This window comes from Marmota flaviventris, chromosome 2, assembly GCF_047511675.1.
Source record: "Marmota flaviventris isolate mMarFla1 chromosome 2, mMarFla1.hap1, whole genome shotgun sequence".
NCBI classification, from domain to species: domain Eukaryota; kingdom Metazoa; phylum Chordata; class Mammalia; order Rodentia; family Sciuridae; genus Marmota; species Marmota flaviventris.
Window position 1 is genome coordinate 13,992,345 of NC_092499.1, and position 21,980 is coordinate 14,014,324.

The 21,980-nt window shown below is 55.0% G+C and overlaps 1 protein-coding gene across 8 annotated transcripts; it reads left to right on the forward strand.

Moving 5' to 3' along the window:
- Positions 1 to 1,191: 1,191 nt before the first annotated feature.
- Gpr68 (G protein-coupled receptor 68) lies at positions 1,192 to 21,446 on the forward strand. 8 transcript variants are annotated; one of them, XM_034635909.2, is made up of 3 exons: positions 1,192 to 1,277; positions 17,630 to 18,763; positions 20,974 to 21,446. In XM_034635909.2, the coding sequence occupies exons 2-3, from the start codon at positions 17,761 to 17,763 to the stop codon at positions 21,006 to 21,008; spliced, it is 1,038 nt and encodes a 345-aa protein (XP_034491800.2). In that variant the 5' UTR covers positions 1,192 to 1,277; positions 17,630 to 17,760; the 3' UTR covers positions 21,009 to 21,446. The 8 variants fall into 8 exon arrangements, with proteins under 8 accessions (XP_034491800.2, XP_027787348.2, XP_027787349.2 ...); XM_027931547.2 differs by having other exon boundaries at positions 17,630 to 21,446; XM_027931548.3 differs by lacking the exon at positions 1,192 to 1,277 and adding an exon at positions 9,601 to 9,668 and having other exon boundaries at positions 17,630 to 21,446.
- The last annotated feature ends 534 nt before the right edge of the window (positions 21,447 to 21,980 follow it).

Consider the following 21,980-nt stretch of genomic DNA (forward strand, 5'->3'; position numbering starts at 1 on the left):
CAGAGCAAGGGCCTTACAGACAGAGAGCCGTGTGCCAACAATCCCAGCACAGAACCCTGGGAAGGACGCCATGGGAGTCCAGTGCGGCTCAGCTCACATGGCCTGTGACAACCAACAAGGCTCCTCGGTCAGGTGACTTCTGAGTCTTCAAACTGGGGCAGGATTTCAGGCAATGGCAAAGGAAGTCTTTTGAGGGAGGAGAGCCACAGGAGCCAAGACATGAGTTGAGAACGAGCAGCAGGTACTGAGGAAACAGGGAAGCATGGGATAGGATGCAGGTGGAAATGAGGGCTCTGGATCCAGCTGCCTGGTTTGAATCCCAAAGCCTCCATTTCATACCTGTGTGACTGTGGGCAAGTTATTTGACCCCTCTGTCTCAGTTCTCCACGTGTAAAATGGGAGTAATAGTAGCATCTCATTTTAGTGCTTACAACAGTGCTGGGCACTCAGTAGATGCTCAATAAATGCTAGCTATAACTTTTGTTACTACTATTACTTGTGAAGCAGAGGGCACTCAGGCCTCCTTGAATTCTCAATCAACTCAATTAGGAGTTCTTCTGTGTGATCCCTGGACCCCCTCAGGTTCTGGAGAGGACCAGGGCAGGAGTCCAAGAGGCAGTGAACTTAAATGCAGAGCCCCAGGTCCTGGTGGCCCCAGACTGAGCTCCAGCAGGGGGAGAAAGACCCAGAGAACAACCCTGAACTGCATTTATTGAGTGGCTACTGATGTGCCTGCGCTGCGACACCCAAGTGAACGCTGAAAGGCCACTCTTCTCCCAGCTTCTTCGTGGGTTCTCTGTGGGTTTCCCACAAGAGGCCGATGACAGCCTCGAGCCCTGGGAGCGCATATGGCTGGAGAAGGGCCCTCCTGTTTGGTTTGGTTTGTTGTTGTTTGTTTTTTACACCAGGCCCACTCTGAGGCCCACGCAGGGCTCCGGAGCTGTGGCCAGGTCAGGATGGAAGTGGTGCTGGTGGGGACGCTGGACCTTCAGGGCAGGCGTGCGCGAGCCTCAGCCACCTTGGCCGCCTTGGCAGGCGCCTAGCCTGTGGCCTGCGGTCTGTCGGTGTGACAGGCAGGGCGTGGACTGGCAGGTCTGGGTGTGCCCGCGGGTGGTGGGAGCGGGAGGAATCGGGGCACAACGTGGCCCGGGTTTCCTGAGGAGGAAGGGACCCTCGGGCGTCTCCGGCCACTCCTGCCGCCGCGTGCGCGCTGGCAGTCAGGGGGCGCGGGCGCCGCGCAGGGTAAGCAGCCGGCGTTCCAGACTGTCGCCGCGCAGGTACGTGTCTCCGGGAGCCAAGCTGGTCCCCGGCGCGCCAGGCCCGGAAAACTGTTTGGGGGCCGCGGCCTGGCCCCGGGCTGTGGCGGCCAGCTGGGCGCCTTCTCCGGCAAGGTCCCGAAGCGCGGCCGCCGCGTGCGCGCGCGGGGCGCGGGGCAGGTGCGGAGGCGCGGGGGCGCGCGTGCGTGTGTGCGCCCCGGGGCGGAGACGCGGCCGCGACCACCCGGGGTCTGTTCCCCACAAGCGCCGGCGCGGCGGGTCCCTCTCCTGGTGGGGGGTGTCTGCACCTGTGGTCGCCGCCGGGGTTAGCAGCCACCCCCACGGCTGGCTCCGTGGCCACCTGGTAATTACTTCCCCCCAGGAAAAGTGTCCGACCGCTAACCCTTCATTTCCCAGAGCTCCGCGCCACCGTGAGCCAAAAATTCCTTTCGGGCTCTTCCTTTCCTCCCCCCAAATCTGCGCGGCCCCTTCCCGCGAAGGGCACTGAGATCAGAACAGGCGGCCGCCGCCGAGGGAGGGGAAGAAAGCTCCCCGTGAGTGACTAGTCGGCAGAAGGAGGGACCTTGGTCGCTGGTTGGCGGGGGACCCCAACTCTGGCGATCAAATGGCCCAACTGAGAACACAGCGGCGCCGGTAGTCCCCCAGTGGCCCAACCCTGACTAGTGGCCAGATGCACCAGCCAGGGCGCAGGCTCTTGGGGATTTAGCAGTGGGCAGAGGAAGAGCACTGACTAGGAAAGGACCCGGGCTGTGTGGCTTTGGGCCCGTGGCTGGCAGTGGCTGTGAAAGGGAGGTAAGAAATACTAAGAGGGCGGGGGGGGCCTTGAAAGGATACAAATTTGAGATGCGAGAGTTAGGCTTCGCTTCTCCCCATCCCCACCTCCCCTCCCAAAGCCCAGGTCAGCTTCCAAGAGGGAGGAAGGGAGGGAATTCCGGAGCTTGACAGTAGAAGCCGTGCGTTGTGCGAACTGGACTGTTTGCAGTTCAGAGCCCAGTTCCAGAAGCAGATGGCCTGCATTCAGATCCCACCTAAGTGCATGCTGAGCAGGTGCTCTACCACCCAGCTACATCCCCAGCCCAAACTGCCTCTTTTGAAGCTTCGGTGTCTCCTGAGAAATGGGTAGAGCTTACTTCCTAGGATGGTCATGAGATCATGCAGGTGGAGTTCTTACCTTGAACACCTCGCCATGCCCCTAAATGTCAGCTCTGAGAATTCTTGTTTTAACTGTGATATTGCACCCTGCTGGGTAAACCTCACTGTGGGGAGAGAAGACTAACAGGAAGCAGAGTGGAAAGTAACTAGCCTTCTGTGTTGGCGCCATGAGGAGGATGGCGGTGGTGGAGGAAGGACATGAGCCTTAGATTCAGAATTCCTTTTTCAGCCTTGCCAGCTGGCTGGCCTCTAATGACATACTTTACCTTTCTGAGGCTTTATAGCTCATGGAGGAGGTGGAGATAATAATATTTCACAGAATTGCATAAAAATTCAAATCCAATAACCCCACGAATGACTCTAGCACATGATAAGTCCTAAAGTGATTTGGGGTAAAAGTGATATTTATGTTCCAGCTACCCATCGCTAAAATGAAAACCACTTTAGAAGACATTTACTTGAAAGAATGCCCATTTATTTGGCTCACAGGCCTGTGATTTGGGCAGGGCTTGGTGGGGATGGCTGATCTCTGCTCCTTTGCAGCATCAGCTGAGATGGCCTACCTGGGTCTGGAGGACCGTCTTCCATGATCACACTATACCTGTATGGCAGGCAGGCAGGTCGATCCTGGCTGTCAGTTGGGAGTGCAGCCGAAGCCATCAGCCAGGATCTTGTTTCTTTTGGGTTTTCTCACGGTGTGGTACTTGGGTTTCAAGAGCTGTGGTCTCTGAGGCCTGGGCTTGAGCTGGGACAGAGCTGCTTCCACCTTATTCTGCTGGTCAAGTTGTCACAGAGCATAGACTCCCATCTCTCAGTGAAAGGAATTGCAAATAGTTTGCCATCATCCTGAGTCTACCCCAACTTGAAAGTATTCCCTGTTATTGTTATCCCCCGCTCTGGGTGCCATGAATGTCTTCATCCTTTGCAAAGATGAAGGGCTTCTTCAGGAGAGGACCAGCTGAGATCCAGATGTCCATGACCAGGGCCTGATCACCCAATCAGCGTCTCTGGTCCCCATTCAAGACTGAGGAAGCAGGTGTCCTATATGGTGGCCTCCCTAGCATCTGTTTCTCAGGAACCTCTCAGACTTCAGTCCCTGCCTCTGCCAACATGGTGCCTTTAAAACAAGGAGAAACCCGAGACAGAGTAATTTGGATTCAGGGAAATAGATTTTAGCAGGTGGCCTGGGGTTGAGTGTCAGGTGAATCTTGGCAGTTCTCAGCTCCCTGGACGAGGCTGTTTATTTTCGAGAGGGCCGCTGCCTGGGTGTTTGCGGTAACTGTTGTCATACATTATTAGTTTATTAATTGATGGGGTGGAGCAGTCTGGGTAGGGAGACAGGAGATGGTGGGGGCGGCAGGCCGGGGTTGCCATGGCAACCCCAAGGCCTGTGGTCTGTGCTGCAGGCTGCAGGCGGGAGGGATGCCCTGGGCAGCTCCAGCCTCCCCAGACCACAGACTCTCTCTCGGCTGGAAGTCTCTCTGGGGGCAGCAGGCCACCGTGGTGAGGCACTTCCACGCAGGGCCGACCACCCACACCCTTCCTCTTCCTGTTGTCTCATCCATCTCCTGTCTGTCTCCCCCAGTTCATTGGCTTCTAACTGGCCTTCCAGACAGGCTGCAGGAAGAAACGAAATTTAGACTCACGCATTCATCAAACGCTGGACATGGTCAGTGTCCATTTTCCCTGCAGAGGACAAAACGGACCCAGCAACTTCTTCCCCAGAACACTTACTCTCTGGGGGTGATGGGCACTCACCATCGTACAAGGTCCCCTGAATCCCAGTCACCTTTATTGAAATACGTTGAACTCAGACCTCGACCTGGCCCTGTTCGCACACGACCCTAGTCTGTCTTCAGTGGTAACATTCGCCTGGCTGCGGTGAGGTAGCCTGTGGGAGGCCCTGTGCCTGGCATAGGGTGGTATGTCAAGTCACAAAAGTACCCGTGCTGCATCCCCTTGCTCACCTGTCCCCTTGGAACTGCCTGCCGTCCTCCTCCTGTGTGAGGAGAGCTGGCCCAGTTCTCCCAGCCACAGTGAGAAAACACCCAACACTGTTAGAAGTCTCAAGTCAGCCAGGGGAGGGTGAAAAGAACCCAGAGAAGGATGGGGTCCAGGCAGGGGCCATGGAGGGAAGAGAGGTTCTCCCTCTGGGTGTCGGGGAGCACTGTGTGGAGGAGGTGGGGTTGGGCCCGGGTAGGAATGCAGCCTCCCGGACTCAGCCCTAAGAGATTCTCTTTCAGGGAGAGCAGGCAGGGCCTGGAAACCTGCATTTAACAGCCCCCAGCTACGGCATCCTGATACAGGGGTCCTGAGGTTCAACTGGAAAACAGTGTTTTTGAAGAATTTGGGGGGGTGGGATTTGGCGTTGAAGATTGGGAAGAACATGGAGGTGGTGAGAGGAGAAAAGGAACCGAGACTGGGAAGCAGATGAGCTCCAAGTAGGACCACAGCCCAGGGTGTCAAGGACTGGGGGGCGCCTCCTTCCCTCCACTGTCGGCCTTCTGCTGTCCGCCCTCCCCTCTCAGGGCGCAGCTCAAAGCCCACCCCCCAGGCGGCTCCATCACAGCTGCCCCCGCTACACATCGCTGGTCAGTCCCTGCGGCTTTGGATTCTTTGCCCTGGACTTTGTCCTGGTTGGGGGGAGTGGAGGGCAACGTCCAGATCTCTCTCTCCTTCCTTCCCAGCCCCGCTTTCTTTCAGTTAGTAAATATTTATTAAATCCCAACCATTTGTGCAGCACAGTTTTAATCATTCTCTTTCTCAAGAGAGAAATTGGGCCTCAGCTCATGGTCCATGGCCCCTGTTAGCAGTGCAGATCTCAGGCCCCCACCCAGACCTACTGAACCGGAAACTGCACTTCAACGAGATTCCTGGAGACTGGTGTCCACACTGACAGAGAAGCGCCGCTGCATGGGGTTTTAACATGGCGTGTTGGGAGGCAGCATAAAGCCCTCAACCCAAGGTGTCCAGGTCCTACTCCCAGAACCTGTGACCAGGTTGCCTTATACTGCAAAGTGGCACCAAAGTAGCAGGTGGAAGTAAAGTTGCTCATCAGATGACCTAAGGAGCTGGCCCTATGTTCCTGGGTGGAACCCAGATTATCACAGGGTCCTTAAGAGTAAAAGCAGTGGCAAGAGGGTCAGAGGAGGAGACGTGCCGAGGGGGGCAGCAGACACGGTGCAGTGTGAGAGGACTCAGCCCACCGCCCCGGCTCTGCAGAAGCAGGAGGTCCCGGCCAAGCAACATGGAAGCCTCCCCAGGGCTCCTGAGAAGGAACACAGCCTGGTTGGTGCTTTGATTTTAGCCCAGTAAGACCCACGTCAGACTTTTGACTTCCAGAACGGTAATTTAAGACATTTGTGTTCTTTAGGCCACTGAGTTTGCAGGGATTTGCTATCGTATTGATGAAACACAAATGCAGTCTAGAGCCCTGTCCTTGGAGTCAAACACCCCTGGGTTCAAATCTCAGCTGTTCTTACCAGTTATGTGACCTTGGGCAACTTGCTTGTAGCCTCTAGTTGCCTCATTTATAAAACAGGGACAGTCCTGCCACATAGGGTTGACAAGAAGATTAAACCGGAGCGTATTCAGAGGGTGCTCACCACAGTGCCTGGCCACAGCACATGCTCAGGAAGTGGTAGTGGCCCCTGGCACGCTGAGTTGCTCTAGGCCCTCTAACACCAGGAGGGCCTTGGGTAGGTTCTCTGATCCTCCTCCTCTTGGTCCTTGGGACTTCCAGCAGAGCCATCCTTAGTTCAGACCTGTCCCCTTTCAAACCTGCAACAATGCGGCACCACCAGATGTCCAGGTGACCTTTGCAGCAGCTCCTGGGTGTGAGCATGTGCCACAGTGTCAGGCTGCTGCTGGGGACACAAGTCAGCAAAGGCCCCTACAGCCGAACTGCAGCTGGCTGGTTAAAGGCCCGGCTTATATTCCTCCACACCCCTAGAGAGCCTCTGAGGCCTCCACCCCAGCTAACCCCAAGTCAGTAAGTGATCTGAGCAACTCACAGCTGATGGGGATGGCCTGGCGCTCGGTAACTGCAGTCTACCAAGGGGCCTGCCCATCCTGTGCCCTATCCAGGGGAGCCAGATGGTGGGGCAGGAACTTCAGGCCCGAGGGATGCCATCACCACCACCAGCACCAGCACCAGGACATCCCCACTAACTCTCTTTGAGGACCTACTAAGTGTGGGCCCCACGGGGACCTCATATCCCTTGACTCTCACAGAAGCCCACTGACATGTGACTCTCAAGGTCTCAGAGCCAGGAAGTCACAGCCTTGGCATTTTACCTCGAGGTCTGGGCCAGATCCCCTGCTCTTCACCTCTATCCCATGTGACCATGGAGTTGCTATCACATGCTGGAGGCCTTGCATGGTGCCACCAGCTTGGAGCAGACCCCCAGGTCCTCTCTAAGCTGGCTCCCAGGCTGCCCAGAAGGGGAGCCAATAGGGGTCTGAAGGCCTTGTGGCCTCAGATCCTGCTGTGGCCCTGAAAGCAGCCCCAGCACAGCTGAGAAAAGCCCACAGCCCTTCAGAGCCAGGCTCAGGAGCATCACAGGGACGTCCAGGGCTCAGGCCAACCTCGGGGGCTGCCACCCCAGTGGGAATCCATGGTGTCTCGTGACTGTCATCACTGGGGTGGGGGAGGGAGAATATGAAGGAGAAGGTAAAACAAGTGGCACGCTGAGTTGCTCTAGGCCCTTCTCTAACACCAGTTCAGGCCCTTCTGTCTTCCTGAGATGGCAGGAGCTACAGGGGTAGGTAGGTGGGGCCCAGACTCAGGCTTCTCACCCTTCACTGAATCCCACCTCTGCTCAGGGGCCACGTCTTAGATTCTGCCACTTTGGGCTGAAGGGCAGAAGCTTGGAAGTTGGGCACATGGTTTCTCTTGAAACTGCAGTTTCATGATAGGCCCACTATTTTTAAAATTCTAAAAATTTTTTTAGTTGTTGATGGACCTTTATTATATTTATTTATATGCAATGCTCAGAGTTGAACCCTGTGCCTCACACGTGCTAGGCAGGGCTGAACCACAACTCCAGTCCCCACTATTTGTCTTAGTTGTAGGATTTTTGGAGACGTTTGGGGCAGGGTGGAGGTAGGGGCCTCCATGACCCCTGTGACCACTGCATCATATCACTAGTACTACTAGTCCTACCTTCCTGTTTTAGGTTAAAAACAAAAACCTAGCACCCAAGAATATGGCGTGGGCATTGTGGGCATTTGCTGATGCAAATAAAGCTGAAGTCGGCCGCACCCCTCCAGCTGCATCCTGGAGGCCCAGTGGGGAGGGAAGGTGGGGGTCCTTGGCCTGGAGACGGGGAGGTCTCCTGCTTCAGGGGAGGCTCCGTGCTTCTGCTGGGAGGGGTCCTGGGCAGCCTGGGGTACTTGCTGGTCCCTGGGGGTGTTGAGGGGAAGAGGGGCTCAGTGCCGTACTGTTCCTACAGGTGTAGACGGTGATGGTGTAGATGACCTGCGTCTGTGTGTCCTGTTAGGCTGGGCCACCCTGTGAAAAGAGTCAGAGATGTCCTCTTTGGTGGGCGTGACCTGGGGTATCCAGGCAGTCACCATCAGTCTGGCCTCCTATCCCCCAGTCTTCTCATGTGACATCAGGGAAAGACAACCACACCCCATAACTCAGGAATCGCGTCTGTGTCCAAGTGCAGACTACTCACAAGCCTTGTTGTCACTTGAGGCAATCGATATAAGGGACAGTTGAAAAAGGCCTGCTGTGTGGCAGCATTTACTGGGAGGGACCCCCTACGGATGCAGTCCCCTGACTTTAGAGAAGACAGGTCAGCAGATCACCTGACGCAGCAGGGAGAACTCATGTCCCTGGGGCCCCATGCACATGGGTTTCCTGGCTCCCGAGGACCCTTCCCAAGAGCCTACCTTGGAGGGAGGGAGTCGAGGCGAAAGGGCAAGGTGCCAGAAGCCAGCGTCTTCCACCATGACTCTGCCATCTTCGCCTGCCAGGTCCTGGCCCAGCGCCTGTGCCCCTCTGTGAATCGAAGGCTGGGTAACCTGCAGGGGCCTTAGCACCAGCCTGTGCTTCCAGAGCGGAGCCAGGATTGGTGAGTGCTCCCGAGGGGCGGAGCCCTGGCGCGGTCCCTGCTTCCCTCCATGGTTTGGAAAACTGAGCTTCCCTTATTTCTGCACAAAGCCTTCACCCCATTGCCCTATTGGCCTGCAGACACATCTCGGCCTCCCCCACAGCAGCGCCTCCCCACCCTGGTGGCACTAGAGCCATCCAGGGAGCTTTGTACAACATTGGTGCCTGCACACTTCAATTAGCCCGGGGTGGGGCCAAGGCCAGCTTGTTCTTATAGGCTCTGGGGTATTTTCTAAGGCATGTGGTCAGAGCTGAGACCCACTGACCCAGATGTTGGTAGCTGCGGGCAGGGGGTGGTAACAGCTTAAGGGCCCCAGTGAAAACAGCTTCCTCCCTCCTTTCTCGTTGCCCCTTTGTCCTTGCTGGTGTCCACAATGCAGCGGTGATGGTGATGTGTGCTAGGTCCCCGGGTGTGGGTCTGAATGGCTCCTGTGAGGACTCCATGTCCCTTCTCTCCTGGTATCTGGCGGGTGCCCAGAAGTGGTTAGAATTAGTGCACCCCAGTCCTCCTGTGCCCACCCACTCCCCAGAGGCGCCCGCCCCACTTGGGTCTTAGCATTCCAGCTGCGCGGCTCACGGAAAGTGCAGGAGGATGGAGATGCGTGGAGAGATCCGCTCTGCCGCCCTCATCCTTCTGCCGGCTGCGGTTCCCCGGCAACCGCCCAGCCTGACTCCAGATTGGAGTTCACATGATCCTGCTCAGCTCCGGAATGGGCAGCCTCCAGCCGGGGGTTTTCTAGACAGAGCTGGGAGGTTGGGTCTGCGCGTAATCGCGGGAGAAAGAGCCTGTCCCGGCGAAGGGGTCACCCCGGCTCTGCGGAGCCGTGGCAGGAGCCCAGCAGGGCGGGCAGAATCCGAGCAGCCTCGTCCCAACTCCCCACCCCCTAGAGGACGCCCTCCCTTCGGATTCCAGGAGTAGCCGAGGCTGGACTTTGCTGCCTGCCCCTCTCCTGACTGCAGAGACCACACTGCCTTCCCCGGGGAGCCAGAGCCTCCAACAGAGGCTGGGCAGTGCAGGACCGGCCCATTGGTGGATCAGGAAGTCAATCTCGTAGCTCATGACCTGCATTTTAAAAATTGAAACAGAACAGAAAATATCAGAATGCATGGACAGTAGTGGGGTAAGTGTTGCTTGGGGAAGTTCACTTCTCTGGGTGTATGTGTGTGTGTCCATGTCCCAGTGTGCTGGGTCAAGTGCACAGCATGTTTCCTGCTATAGTTTGTGGTCCAAAAAGCTTAAACGCAGCCCCTCCAGTGCATGGGCGCCTGGGTTCTGGGTTCTGGGTTCAGATTCCCTCTGACTTGCTGTGTGAGCTTGGGGCGCTTCTGTGTCTAGCCTCTGTGGGTCTCCGATTCTGGGAAATGGGTTCATATGACTCATGGGGACTTTGTGAGCCCTAAGAAGACTGAAATTTCAGGCCATTCCAAGGACTTCAGAAATGAGACCCTATTGTCTTGTGGGAGTGAGGCTCTGCCAGGTAAAGATGGGACTGAGGAAAAAGGCAACCTGACTCCTGCACCTCCCTTAGAGGGACATAGTTTCTGATTTTGAGCCCTTTTAGGAAAGGAAATGGCCAGCCCCAGGGAGTGGAAGCTGGGCCAGCAGGAAACTCCCCAGCTCTGAGGGCTGGGGACCCCCTCGAGCCATCCCTAACGTGAGTAGCTGTCTGCGGGTCTGAGTGTACCATGGGAACGGGGTGGGGAGGTAGGTGCTGCTCAAACCCAGCACCTAGGCTTCTCCGCCCCTGACTTGGACCCTGCGAGAGACCCCAGCCCCTGTCAAGGAGGCGTTTCCTCCTTCTGGGGGCTTAGTTTCTCTGGGTCTTTGAAGTCTGATTAGCGTTTGTCTAAGGATGTGCCTCCAGGCGTGAGTCACTTGCTGCAGTTTTTCTCAGTTTCTTAGCTGGATGGTAAACTGTCCTTTTGATTCTTTTCCACCACCCCCTCCCTGGTGGGAGACCAGGGATGAGGCTAGGTTTTCTTTCCTCCGAGGTTGGGTGGAGCATCCTCCAGGTTCAGGGGGTTAGCCCAGGACCTCACCTGCTGGTTCTTGTGGTGACTTCCTGGGGCCTGGAGTTTGAGCCTTGGGGTGGAGGGTGGTTGCTGCGGTCATCCTGTTAAGTGGTCAGAGAGCAAGGTTTAAAGGAGAGTGTGGGCCGGTCCAAGTTCAAGACCCAGCCTGCTGCCACGTCCCAGCTGTGGAATCTTAAGCAGGTTGGTTCATCTCTCTGAGCCTCGGTTTTTCCATCTGTGAAGTGGGGGCTGATGAGCGTGGCATGGTTGAATGTATAGAAACACACCTGGCAAGCGCAGGGCTCTGGACAGGCGTGGCCTGGCTTCCCACCCCTTTGTTTTCCGCTTGGAGAACTCTCTGCGTCCAGTGTGGATCAGAGTTCTTCAGAAGACCAGGAAGGGAAGGGACACTCCCCGCAAGGCATAGTTTCCATCTGGGGTGCCTGTCCTTGGGGAGAGCTGGATGTGAGAAGACTGAGTGAAAAAGCAGGACCCTCTGTCCAGCTCAGGGAGCCCAAGCAGAGAGCCACGGAGATTCTGCCTTCTCACTTTCCTGTTTAATTAAGGCCATCTCTGATCCGGCCCCAAAATCTCTACCACTCACCCATCCCCCACCCATCTACTTACCCACTCATCCATCCCCCACTCATCTACTTACCCACTCATCCATCCCCCACCCATCAACCTGTTCACTACCCATCTACCTACCCACTCACCCATCCCCCACCATCTACCTACCCACTCATCCATCCCCCACCTGTCCACCTACCTATTCACCCATTCCCCACCCACCAACCTGTCCACTCACCCATCCCCACCCATCTACCTACCCACTCACCCATCTTCTGCCCATCTTCTTACCCATTCACCCATCCCCTTCTCATCCACCTGCCCATCTATCCATCTGTCCGCCCATTAACTTGTCCATCCAGCCATCTACTCCGGCTCATCACCCTATCCATCAGTCTATCCATCCATGCATCCACCTAGCACCCACCCACTCACTGACCCTTCCACCCATTTATCTATCCACCCATCCACTCATCCATCTGTGCACTACTCCTCACCATCAGTGCACCCGCCCACCCACCCTTTTAACAAAATCATTTTTGAGAGCCTGAAGGACCAGGTACTGAGGAGCTCTCAGATTTGTCCCCACTGTTCCCCACTCTAATTAGCTGTCAGTTGCTCCAACTTCTCCTTGTCTCCTCCCTGGCCGTGCCTGCTTCATCCCTAGATCCTGGCATGCCAAGCTACTCTCAGTTCCCCAAAGGTACTCATTCTCTCCCTCTCACACTTGATGTGTTGCTCACGTTTTCCACAGACAGAAACTCCCCTCTGCTTGGGCAGCCCTTCCTCCTTTTCTTGGTCGTAGCTTAACTGCTGTTGCTCAGAGCAGGCTTTCCTGACTGGGTAAGGCCAATGGACTCCCATCAAATCCATGCTCTTCTTATGAGCATGTTTCTTTTTTCTTCTCTCCTGCCTCCTAAGGCTAAAAGCAACTTGGCTCTAGTATGGAGTGGAGTGCCTTCTGTATAATAGATGGTCAACGAGTATTTGTTATATGAATGAATATGTGGATAGATGAGTGGATGGATGGATAGGCAGGTGCATGGGCAGATGGGTGCATGGGTGCATGGGTGCATGGGTGCATGGATGGGTGGATGGACAGACGGATGGGTGGATGGTTGAGTGGGTTAATGGAGGATTGTAAAGCCTCCAAAGCAGTGTATGACTTGGGTTAGATTTGTATCTTAGAGGACAGCTTTGAGGTGGTGAAATGGAGACAGGAAGCCCAATAGGAGGCTGTTGCTGTGACTCTGGGAGGAGTCTTGAGCAAGCCCCTCTAGGGTGCTGGTAAAGAGGAGATGAGTGCGGCCGACACTTAGGAGACAGAAATGGCAGAATCTGGTAATGAACTTAATGCTGCAGCTGAGGATGAAGGAGGAAGCTGAAGGCCAGTTATCCTACCTGAACGATGGGGCAGGTGGGGACATCCCTTCCAAGGGCAGGTACGTGGAGAAAGCGATGGACCCAGCGTGGGCTCATTTTCCAGGCCCACCCTTTTCTCCACATATCTGTTTTGTGAGGGCAGGAGCTGCCTGTGCAGCCTTCAGCCTGGGTGGAGGCCTGGGCTCATCCGGGCACGATGGGGTTGGGATTGCAGAGGAGATGCCATCCCACAGAGAGTGTGTGGCAGGGGAGATGCCCGCAGCACCCACTGGACACCAGGTGTGTGGCAGTAATTGGTGTGTGTGGCATGTGGCATTCCTGTCTTCCGGGCTTGGAGGTGCCCTGAGGCTGGGAGCCCCTTCTTGTTTGTCCCTCCTGTCGGGCCTGCTGTCGTGAACACTGTACCTGCTCCACAAATTCTCGTCCCAGTCTGAAAGTACTGGACTACCTGGCCAGCTGCTCTCTCTCTCTGGACCTCAGTTTCCACAGAGCTGTTGTGAAGATGGGACAAGAGGACAGAAGTGAAATGCTCTGTAAACAGTAAGACTTTGCAAATAAGAGTATAGGCACTTGGACAGTTTCAGTCACTGTTCCTTGAGAGCCTAAATCAGGCCCAGGGCCCTGTCCCAGTCCTGCTCACAGGTTCTGCTGGGCTCTGGCACCTCGGCTGCCCTGCATTGGGAACACACACAGGACATGTGAATCTTCTAGACTCTCCTAGTTCCTTGCTACTCAAAGTGTGGTCCATGGCTCAGCAGCCCAGCTGCATCTGCCTCACCCAGGAGGTTGTTTGAAATCTAAAACCTCAGATCCACAGAGTCCAGAAACTGGAGGATGAGGCTCTACAATCTGTCTCAACAAACTTCTGGGGGATCAAGAGGGGAATCCAAGTTCAAGAACTGCTGGTCTTTTTGCTCCAAAATGAACGCAGGCAGTGCTTTAACCTCACTGTAGTGAATGCTTCTTCTTGGCTCTGAAGACTTGAATATTTCTGACTTTGGTTACCGGATTTAACTAACTGCTGCCTAGAAAAGAGGAAGCCGAGAACCATCACCCTGCCCCGCCCAGCCCACACGTCCACACACTCACCACCAGCAAACAGCAGACTTCAGGCCTGGTGACTACCCGGGAATTTCCAAGACCTGACAGGACATGTTTTCAGGGTGGCTTCGTTTTCCCTATTTTATCGCAGTTGGGGAACCTGTGTTTATGATTGGGTTGTACCTGCCTGCACTCCCTTCCTCTCGGCACCAGAATATAGAAGTGAAAGACAAACACAGAAAACTCCAAGTGCATGGTGGGCAGGGGTGTAAAAAGGTACAGCCACTATGGAACACAGTAGGTTGGCCCCTCAAATAACTGAACGCAGCACCCCGCAAAGATCCAGCAATTCCAACCCTGGGCATATGCCCTAAAGAACTCAAGGTGGGGAACTTGGAGAGATCTGTGCATGTCCAAGTTCAGAGCAGCAGCGTTTGGAATAGCCAAAGGCAGAGGAAACAATCCGAATGTCCCCTGATGAATGGACACATGAGTAACAGGTGGTGTGTGCATATGTGAGCATTTTATTCAGCCCTAAAAAGGCAGGAAATCCTGGCACATGCTACAACGTGGTGAATCTTGAAGACATCATACTGGATGAGAAAAAGCCAGGCACAGAGGACAAACCCTGAGTCCTCTTGCTCCAGGGACCTAGGTAGTCAGGTCAGAGTCGGAGAATGGAAGGTGGCTACCGGCCTGGGGAGTTAGTATTTAATGGGTACAGAGTTTTGCTTTGTAAGGTGAAGAGCGCTGGGAGGAGGGAGGGAGGGCGACGAGGGTGGTAGACAGTGCAAACTCTCTGAATCCCACAGAACTGTTCTCTTCAACTGGTCAGGATGGCAAGTTTTATGTTGAGTGTGTTTTGCCACAATTAAACCCACAGGAAGCACCCTCTCCGTCACCATCACAGGGGTTGCAGGCTGTGTCCTGGAAAGGAGAAGGAAGGTGAATCCAACCGGGGGTCCAGGTAGGGGCTCAGGTGGGGCATGGAGTCCTGGGTTCTGGCGTTGATGTGACACTCCCTTCCTCAGGCTAGCTGGGGCAGGTCACTTCCTCTTTTGAACCTCAGTTTCCTCACCTGGAAAGTGGGAACTGGCATTCATTGACTGGTTCTAGAAGAAGCCACACAATTCAAGCGATGGGGAGACAGCAGCAAGCAGGTGGGTGAGGCCTCTAGTGGAAGAGAAGGAGCAGTGACCGGCAGATAAATAAACAAGATGGTCAGAGGCGCTGCGCAGAGCAGCCACAGGGTGATGGGCGGTCAGAAGCCCAGATCTGGCAGAAAAGGTGCTGGCACTGTGGCGGGGGTTGAGTGGGGAGAACCTCAGGAAGAGGCTCAGCACGTGCAGTGACCACGGCAGGTGGCTGAGGCACAGAAAGCTGGCCAGCCATGGCTGCAGCGTGTGGGCGGTAGGTCAGGTGGTGGGAACTGGAGCCAGGTGGTGTGGGCCTTGGAGACCTGGTGAGGGTTGGGTTTTCCTCCAGGTGTGACAGGAGCTGTCTCACAGGGATCTGGCCTGTGTTTTGGAAGGCTCGCTGTGGCTGCCATGAGTGGGGGGCTGCGTGGGCAAGGTGGGCGCAGAGCTGGAGGGGAAGGGGAGCACTGAGGGAGGGGGTGAGCTTCAGGGAATGAGCTCATGGTAGGGGGCAATGTGGGTGGAGGGCTGGGGAGGAAGAGGAGGGGGGCTTGGCCCTGGAGGGAGAGGCAGGGATTGGGGTGCAGGTAACAGAGGGTGTGGCTTTGGACCAGACCCATCTCTTGCTCATTTTATGAACACTTATGAAAGCTACTGTCCCTTTATCCAGGAACAAGGAATATACAGTAGAGTCCCCTTATCCAAGGGGTACGCTCCAGGGTCCCTGGTGGATGCCTAAAGTCACAGATAGTACCGAGCCATGGATTCGCTACTTAAACATAAGTACCTTAAAGTTTAATTTATAGATTAGGCACAGGAAGAGAAGAACAATAACTACTAACAAAATAGAAATGTAATAGCTCTACTGAAATCAAAGTTACGCAGGTCTCTCTCACTATCTAGCCGTGCTGGGCTCACCCATCTTCTTAACCACAGCCAACTGTGGGTAAGAGAAACCAGGGATATGGAAACCACGGATAAGGGGGCTACTGTGCTTGGATAGTTACTAGGTGGAGTGTGATTTTAGAGAAACTCCTCCCTCCTCCACAGACTCCCAAGTCCTGTGGGTCTCCAGCCCCTTCCTTCCCAGCAGCGCCCCCTGCAGGAGCTGGCAGGAAGGAGGCTGTGGAGGGAGGCAGCAGGCGGGGGCGGGGCAAGTGGAGGAGAGCTTGGCTCTGGAGAGAGCTACTTGGGAGATGGAGTCCAGTGGCCTGAGGCTTGATCATGACTCTGAGGGCTTTCCCCCAGGGCCCGTGGGTCTCAGCCTCACTGTGAAGTGCAGGAGGGCAGGATTGATATCTGAGGGCTGCTTAGTTCTGACCCCACCTGTTGAGAATCTCCAGCCCTGTAGGTGGAAACGTCTCATTGGGGGTCCACATCAATTATCGGCTGAGGGTGGAGCGAAAAAATCTTTACCCCTCTGCAAAGGCACACAGTACATAAGGAGAAACACAGGGGATCTGCTATTGAGGTTTCAGGGGAGGGTGGTTAGACGATAAAATGTCAAAGGCCCTTTCAAGGAGTGATAGGGAACAAAGGTTGAAAAATGCTGATTGAGACCCCATGAGATTTTTTTCAGCTGAGAGGTAGTATTCAATCAATAGAGTCATTCTGACCTTTATCACTTTGATATGTTAATTGTAGGCTTACAACAAAACATTTTATTCTATCTTGTTCCATTTTTGTGTGTGTGTGTGTGAGTGTGTGTATCCAACATCCTCTTTGTGAAATTCTCCACGATGTCAGTTTTCCACTCGTTCTAGAGGGGTCACCACCTTTGACTCCTGTCCTAGCCTCGTCGTGCTCTGCATTTCCCTCCCATCACTTGGTATGGTCCTGACACCGACCCCTGAGGGCAGGTGTCCATAGCTCTATGTTCCAGGTGAGGAAACTGAGGCTCAGAGAAGGTAAGTGTGGCGCAACCTGGCAGTGGCTGGCCTGGCCTGGCACTCTTTGCTGAGAAGCACCCAGGAATCCAGCAGTGACCTTGGGGAAGCTCTGCTTCTGTTTCTTACCAGAGAAAACTAGTATGTAGACAAGGCTGAGCCTTTTCTGATGCTGTCTGGAGAGGGCCTGGGGTCTGTGACCTCAATCTTTTTTTTTTTTTTTTTTTTTTTTAGAGAGAGGATGGTACCAGTAATTGAACTCAGGGACACTCAACTACTGAGCCACATCCTCATTCCTATTTTGTATTTGATTTAGAGACAGGGTCTCACTGAGTTGCTTAGTGCCTTGCTAAGTTGCTGAGGCTGGCTTTGAACTCATGATCCTCCTGTCTTAGCTTCCCGAGCCACTGGGATTACAGGTGTGTGCCACCACACCCAGGTGTGACCTCAGTCTTAATGGACCTAATTAATACACTCCCAGAGTGACGTTTATTGCTGTAGACAAGGACCCTCACTTTTGCATATAAGTTGTGATTGATCTTTGGAGAGCTGGGGTCAGGATGGGCTCCTGCTCCAAGGATCTCCTGATCTCACTTGATGCACTGAGGGACCAGGAAAATAAGAAAGGGACAGAGAATAAGGAAAGACAGAAAAGGGGACGGGGAGCCATATGCCATGTAACCCATTCAGATATTCTAGTTGCATTGAAGTTGATTGGCTGGTTACCTCCTCCTCTTCTTCATCTTTTGCTATCAGGGATTGAACCCTGGGGTACTTAACCACTGAACCACATCCCTAGCCCTTTTTACTTTTTGTTTTGAGATAGGGTCTCATTAAGTTACTTAGGGCCTTGCTAAGTTGCTGAGGCTGGCCTCAAACTTGCAGTCCTCCTGCCTCAGCCTCCCAGGTTGCTAGGCATGTGCCGCCACACCTGGCAGCTGGTTCCTCTTCTAAATGAAATCAGTACAGCATGTAGAACAGTGCCTGACACACAGTAGGCACTCTATAAACAGCTACTATTATTCTAAGCCTTTTCCGACCTTTGACTTGCAGGACCTCACCGGCCACCAGTGATGCCCAGCCCTTGATGTAACTTGAGCCCCACCTTCTCTAAACAAGATGGCAGTGGGGAAACTGGCCTAGTCCCTGAGCCCACGAGGGGTGAGACCCCTTCTGGTCCAAAGATGAGAAACATCACTGTGGATAACTCCTCGCTGAGCTGCACCATTGACCACACCATCCACCAGACGCTGGCCCCGGTGGTCTACATCACGGTGCTGGTGGTGGGCTTCCCGGCCAACTGCCTGTCCCTCTACTTCGGCTACCTGCAGATCAAGGCCCGGAACGAGCTGGGCGTGTACCTGTGCAACCTGACGGTGGCAGACCTCTTCTACATCTGCTCGCTCCCCTTCTGGCTGCAGTACGTGCTGCAGCATGACCACTGGTCGCACGGGGACCTGTCCTGCCAGGTGTGCGGCATCCTCCTGTACGAGAACATCTACATCAGCGTGGGCTTCCTCTGCTGCATCTCCATCGACCGCTACCTGGCCGTGGCCCACCCTTTCCGCTTCCACCAGTTTCGCACGCTGAAGGCGGCCGTGGGCGTCAGCGTGGTCATCTGGACCAAGGAGCTGCTGACCAGCGTCTACTTCCTCATGCACAAGGAGGTGATCGAGGACGAGGACCGGCACCGCGTCTGCTTTGAGCACTACCCGATCGCGGCCTGGCAGCGCAGCATCAACTACTACCGCTTCCTGGTGGGCTTCCTCTTCCCCATCTGCCTGCTCTTGGCCTCCTACCAGGGCATCCTGCGGGCCGTGCGCCGGAGCCACGGCACCCAGAAGAGCCGCAAGGACCAGATCCAGCGGCTGGTGCTCAGCACCGTGGTCATCTTCCTGGCCTGCTTCCTGCCCTACCACGTGCTGCTGCTGGTGCGCAGCCTCTGGGAGGCCAGCTGCGAGTTCGCCAAGAGCATCTTCAACGCCTACCACTTCTCCCTGCTCCTCACCAGCTTCAACTGCGTGGCGGACCCCGTGCTGTACTGCTTCGTCAGCGAGACCACCCACAGGGACCTGGCCCGCCTCCGCGGAGCCTGCCTGGCCTTCCTCACCTGCTCCAGGGCCAGCCGGGCCAGGGAGGCCTACCCGCTGGGCGCCCCGGAGGCCTCTGGGAAAAGCGGGGCCCAGGGTGAGGAGCCCGAGTTGTTAACCAAGCTCCACTCGGCCTTTCAGAGCCCCAACTTGCCCAGAGTGGGAGGGTCCCCGACGGGCGGGCTGGCCTAGCCGGGTCACCCACGTAGGGGCTACATGAGCCCGGAGCCTTTAGCCCAGGGGACTGTGGTCCTGAGCTTGCTCGCAGGCTGCCTCCGCTTCCACATGCAGGTGCCTCTTTCTGCTGGGGGGAATGGTGGGCCTGGGCCGCAGCCCCGAAGCTGCTCTAGCTGGCCGAGCCCAGGGGCCCTGTTGAGTGTGGGAATAAGCCCCCTCTGCCCCTGGCTGGAGCTGCTGGAGGGAGCAAGACAGTGAACGGTCACTTCCAGGTTTGCCAAGAGCAGTTGGCATGGGGGTGTGCAGTGTGAGGGCCTAGGAGGGGACAGTGGGGACCTGGGTCTTCCAGGGCCACTGTTTTCACAGACGATACCTGTCCAAATGTACCGCTGTTACCTGATGACAGGACACACAAAGCTGTATTGTCACCATTAACACTTAAGGCCCACTGCACAATGGGGTGGGCAGGGAAGTCTGGAAGGGGAGACGTAAGGTGGGGAGGCATCGGAGGCCGCGAGGTGGACATAGGGACAGTAGTGGAGTCACAGGCAGGGGAGAAACCCCAGCTCCAGCCACCCCGCGCCTTTATAGGGACGGTCAATCAGATTGCTCAGGCCTGCAGGACACACTCCAGGGCTCCCCAGAGAGATGCCCGGGGCCTCCAAATAGTCAGAACCGAAGCTCGGGTGTGGGAGCTGGGCCTGAACCAGAGGGTCCTCAACAAGTTCCTGACACACATTTCTCCTAATTAGCTCTCTGTGTCCATCTGCCCAGAAGTGCCAGGTCAGGAGTCCAGGGTGCAGAGAGAAGAGTTAAAATGTCAGGGTCTTCATGACAGTTATATGCCAAGACACACAGCTGAGGTTGGGTTCATGGGACGGCTAATGGTGTCCCCTTCCCTGCCACACATACTGTAGAGAGTCCAGCAGTCTCAGATAGGTGGGCAGCATTCTCTCAGAGTTCTACAACAACCACACACACACACCTCTCAGCCACAGGCCTGGGGCAAATCTCCACTCTGGTCTTAATGGCTCCTTCGACCAGGAAGAGAGGTGGCCTGGAGCTCACCATACCTGTTCTCCATCCCTGATCCTCTCCCAGGTGTCCCATCTCATCTACCTGGAGAGGATAGTGGGCCCTCAGGACTACATAGCCCAGGGCACTGATAGTCCTTTTCTGTCCTGGAGGGCTGGGTATAGGGCTCATCTCTCCTGCAGCTTTACACTGGCCATTTTGGAAACTTTTGCAGCAAAGTTTCTGCTCCCTGAGTGCCCCACCCCCCATCATTAAAGGTCTTTGGAGAACATCTGGGAGGAGTCCCATGTCCAGCCTCACCCCAGGGACACGGCTTCTACAATGTGCCAAGCACAGCCCTGCCCAGGTGAACAAACCAAGGGCCAGAAGAGCCACTTGCTGCCCCAGGAGACCTGCACCCTTACAGAGATGTCAGCCCTTTACACTGCGGGTTGGGGGTCCAGGACCAGCTCTCCCTTCCCAGGGCATAGGCTTTGAATCCCTTGAAACCAAGAGGCCCAGTAGGCTGAATCCTGGACTAGAACCATGGGCAGGAAGTAGGTAGAAGTTTTCTGGAATCAGAAGAATCAGTAGATTATTTCTGGAATCTACTACAGGGTGGGGGAGGACAGCGAAAATGCCATCCTCAATCTTCCTCCCTCTTCTCCCCAGTCTCCAAGAGGTTGATCCTCTACCCTGTGTTTCCTAACCCTCTGTGTTAGTCAGCTTTTTTGTGTCTGTGACTAGAATAACCAACAAGAGCAACTTAGAGGAGGAAAAGCTTATCTGGGGTTTCCAGTTAATGAGGTCTCAGTCCATAGACGGCCAACTCCATGGCTCTGGGCCTAAGGCAAAGAGCACACCATGCGGGAAGGACCCAGCAGCAGAAAGCTGCTCCCCTCTTGGTGGAGTCGGGAAGCAGAGACAGAGAGCAAGGAGGAAGGAGTCTCAGGGACGATGCACCCTTCCAGGACACGTCCCCAGTGACCCACCTCCTCCAGCCGAGCCCTACGCCCCAGTTAGCAGTCAGTCAGTCCATTCAAACTAGGATGGACTGACTAGAGTCTAGCCCTCATAATCTAATCAGTTTCCCTCTGAATATTCCTGCATTTACAGGTGCCTTTGGGGGACACCTTGTATTCAAACCATAACACCTTCTACCAGAGGTACCCAGAGGCAGATAGCCCGTGATGGATGTGCCCCAGGGAAAGGTGGTGACTGTGGTCCCAGAGCTGCACTTGGCTTTGACTGGGCAGCCCCTGCTCCAGCTCCTTCTCGAGGACCTCCAATGACCCCGGAGGTCCTCTTCCCCTTCCTGAAGGAGGAAGGGACCAGGTTTAATGGTGACAGAAATACCTGCACAGCCAGGAAGAGCCCAGCCCAGGATCTTTCTGGGGCAATGGCATCAGTTGATCTCTCCTGGGCCCTTTGTCCACTGGCATGGACTGGGATGGACTGAGGGCTGTTCCATTTACCATCAAGAGTTGTATTTTTGTATCATCCTCCCTTTTATGCCAATTACATGTGCGTTGGATGGTGTGATGGATTTATGTAGCATTCAGTCTGTAAATAAAGCCAAGTAACCAGGAGTGGGCAGCAGTCCTTATGGGGGAGGGGGTCTTCCAACCCCAGAGGAATCTAGAGGGTTCTTGAAGCACCCAAGCAGAAGAAGTTCCAGGACTGACCTTCTCAGAGAAAGGCTAGAGCAATTGGAGGATTTGCTCTTGACCACGCAACAGGTGGTGAAGGTACTTCCTTAACGACCGATGTTGTTGGGGAGGCCCACAGTTGACCGGCCTCTTCAGGCTGGAGTATCCTCTAGGCAGTGGTGGACTCCATGTTTATCACTAAGGATTAACTGCAATCCTTGGAAACATATATTTTGATTTTGGCCACTTACTTCTCTGGATCAGGCTCCTGGAGTCCTGGAGTGTTCCGGAAGAGTGGATCCTTCTTCCAAACAGACTTAAGTAAGAACCTTATTGGGGATTAAGATTCTTTTCTCTCCAAAGAAGGGGTGGTAGAAAAAGTCCATCTGGTTTGGACTGAAGGTGGCAGAAGCCATTAAAATTCCTTTCTTATTCACTCGTATTGCTTAGTAAGACAGGGGCTCATCTTCCTGT

Coding starts and splice junctions, on each gene's coding strand:
- Gpr68 (XM_027931547.2), top strand. CDS start 17,761: ATGAGAAACATCACTGTGGATAACTCCTCGCTGAGCTGCACCATTGAC.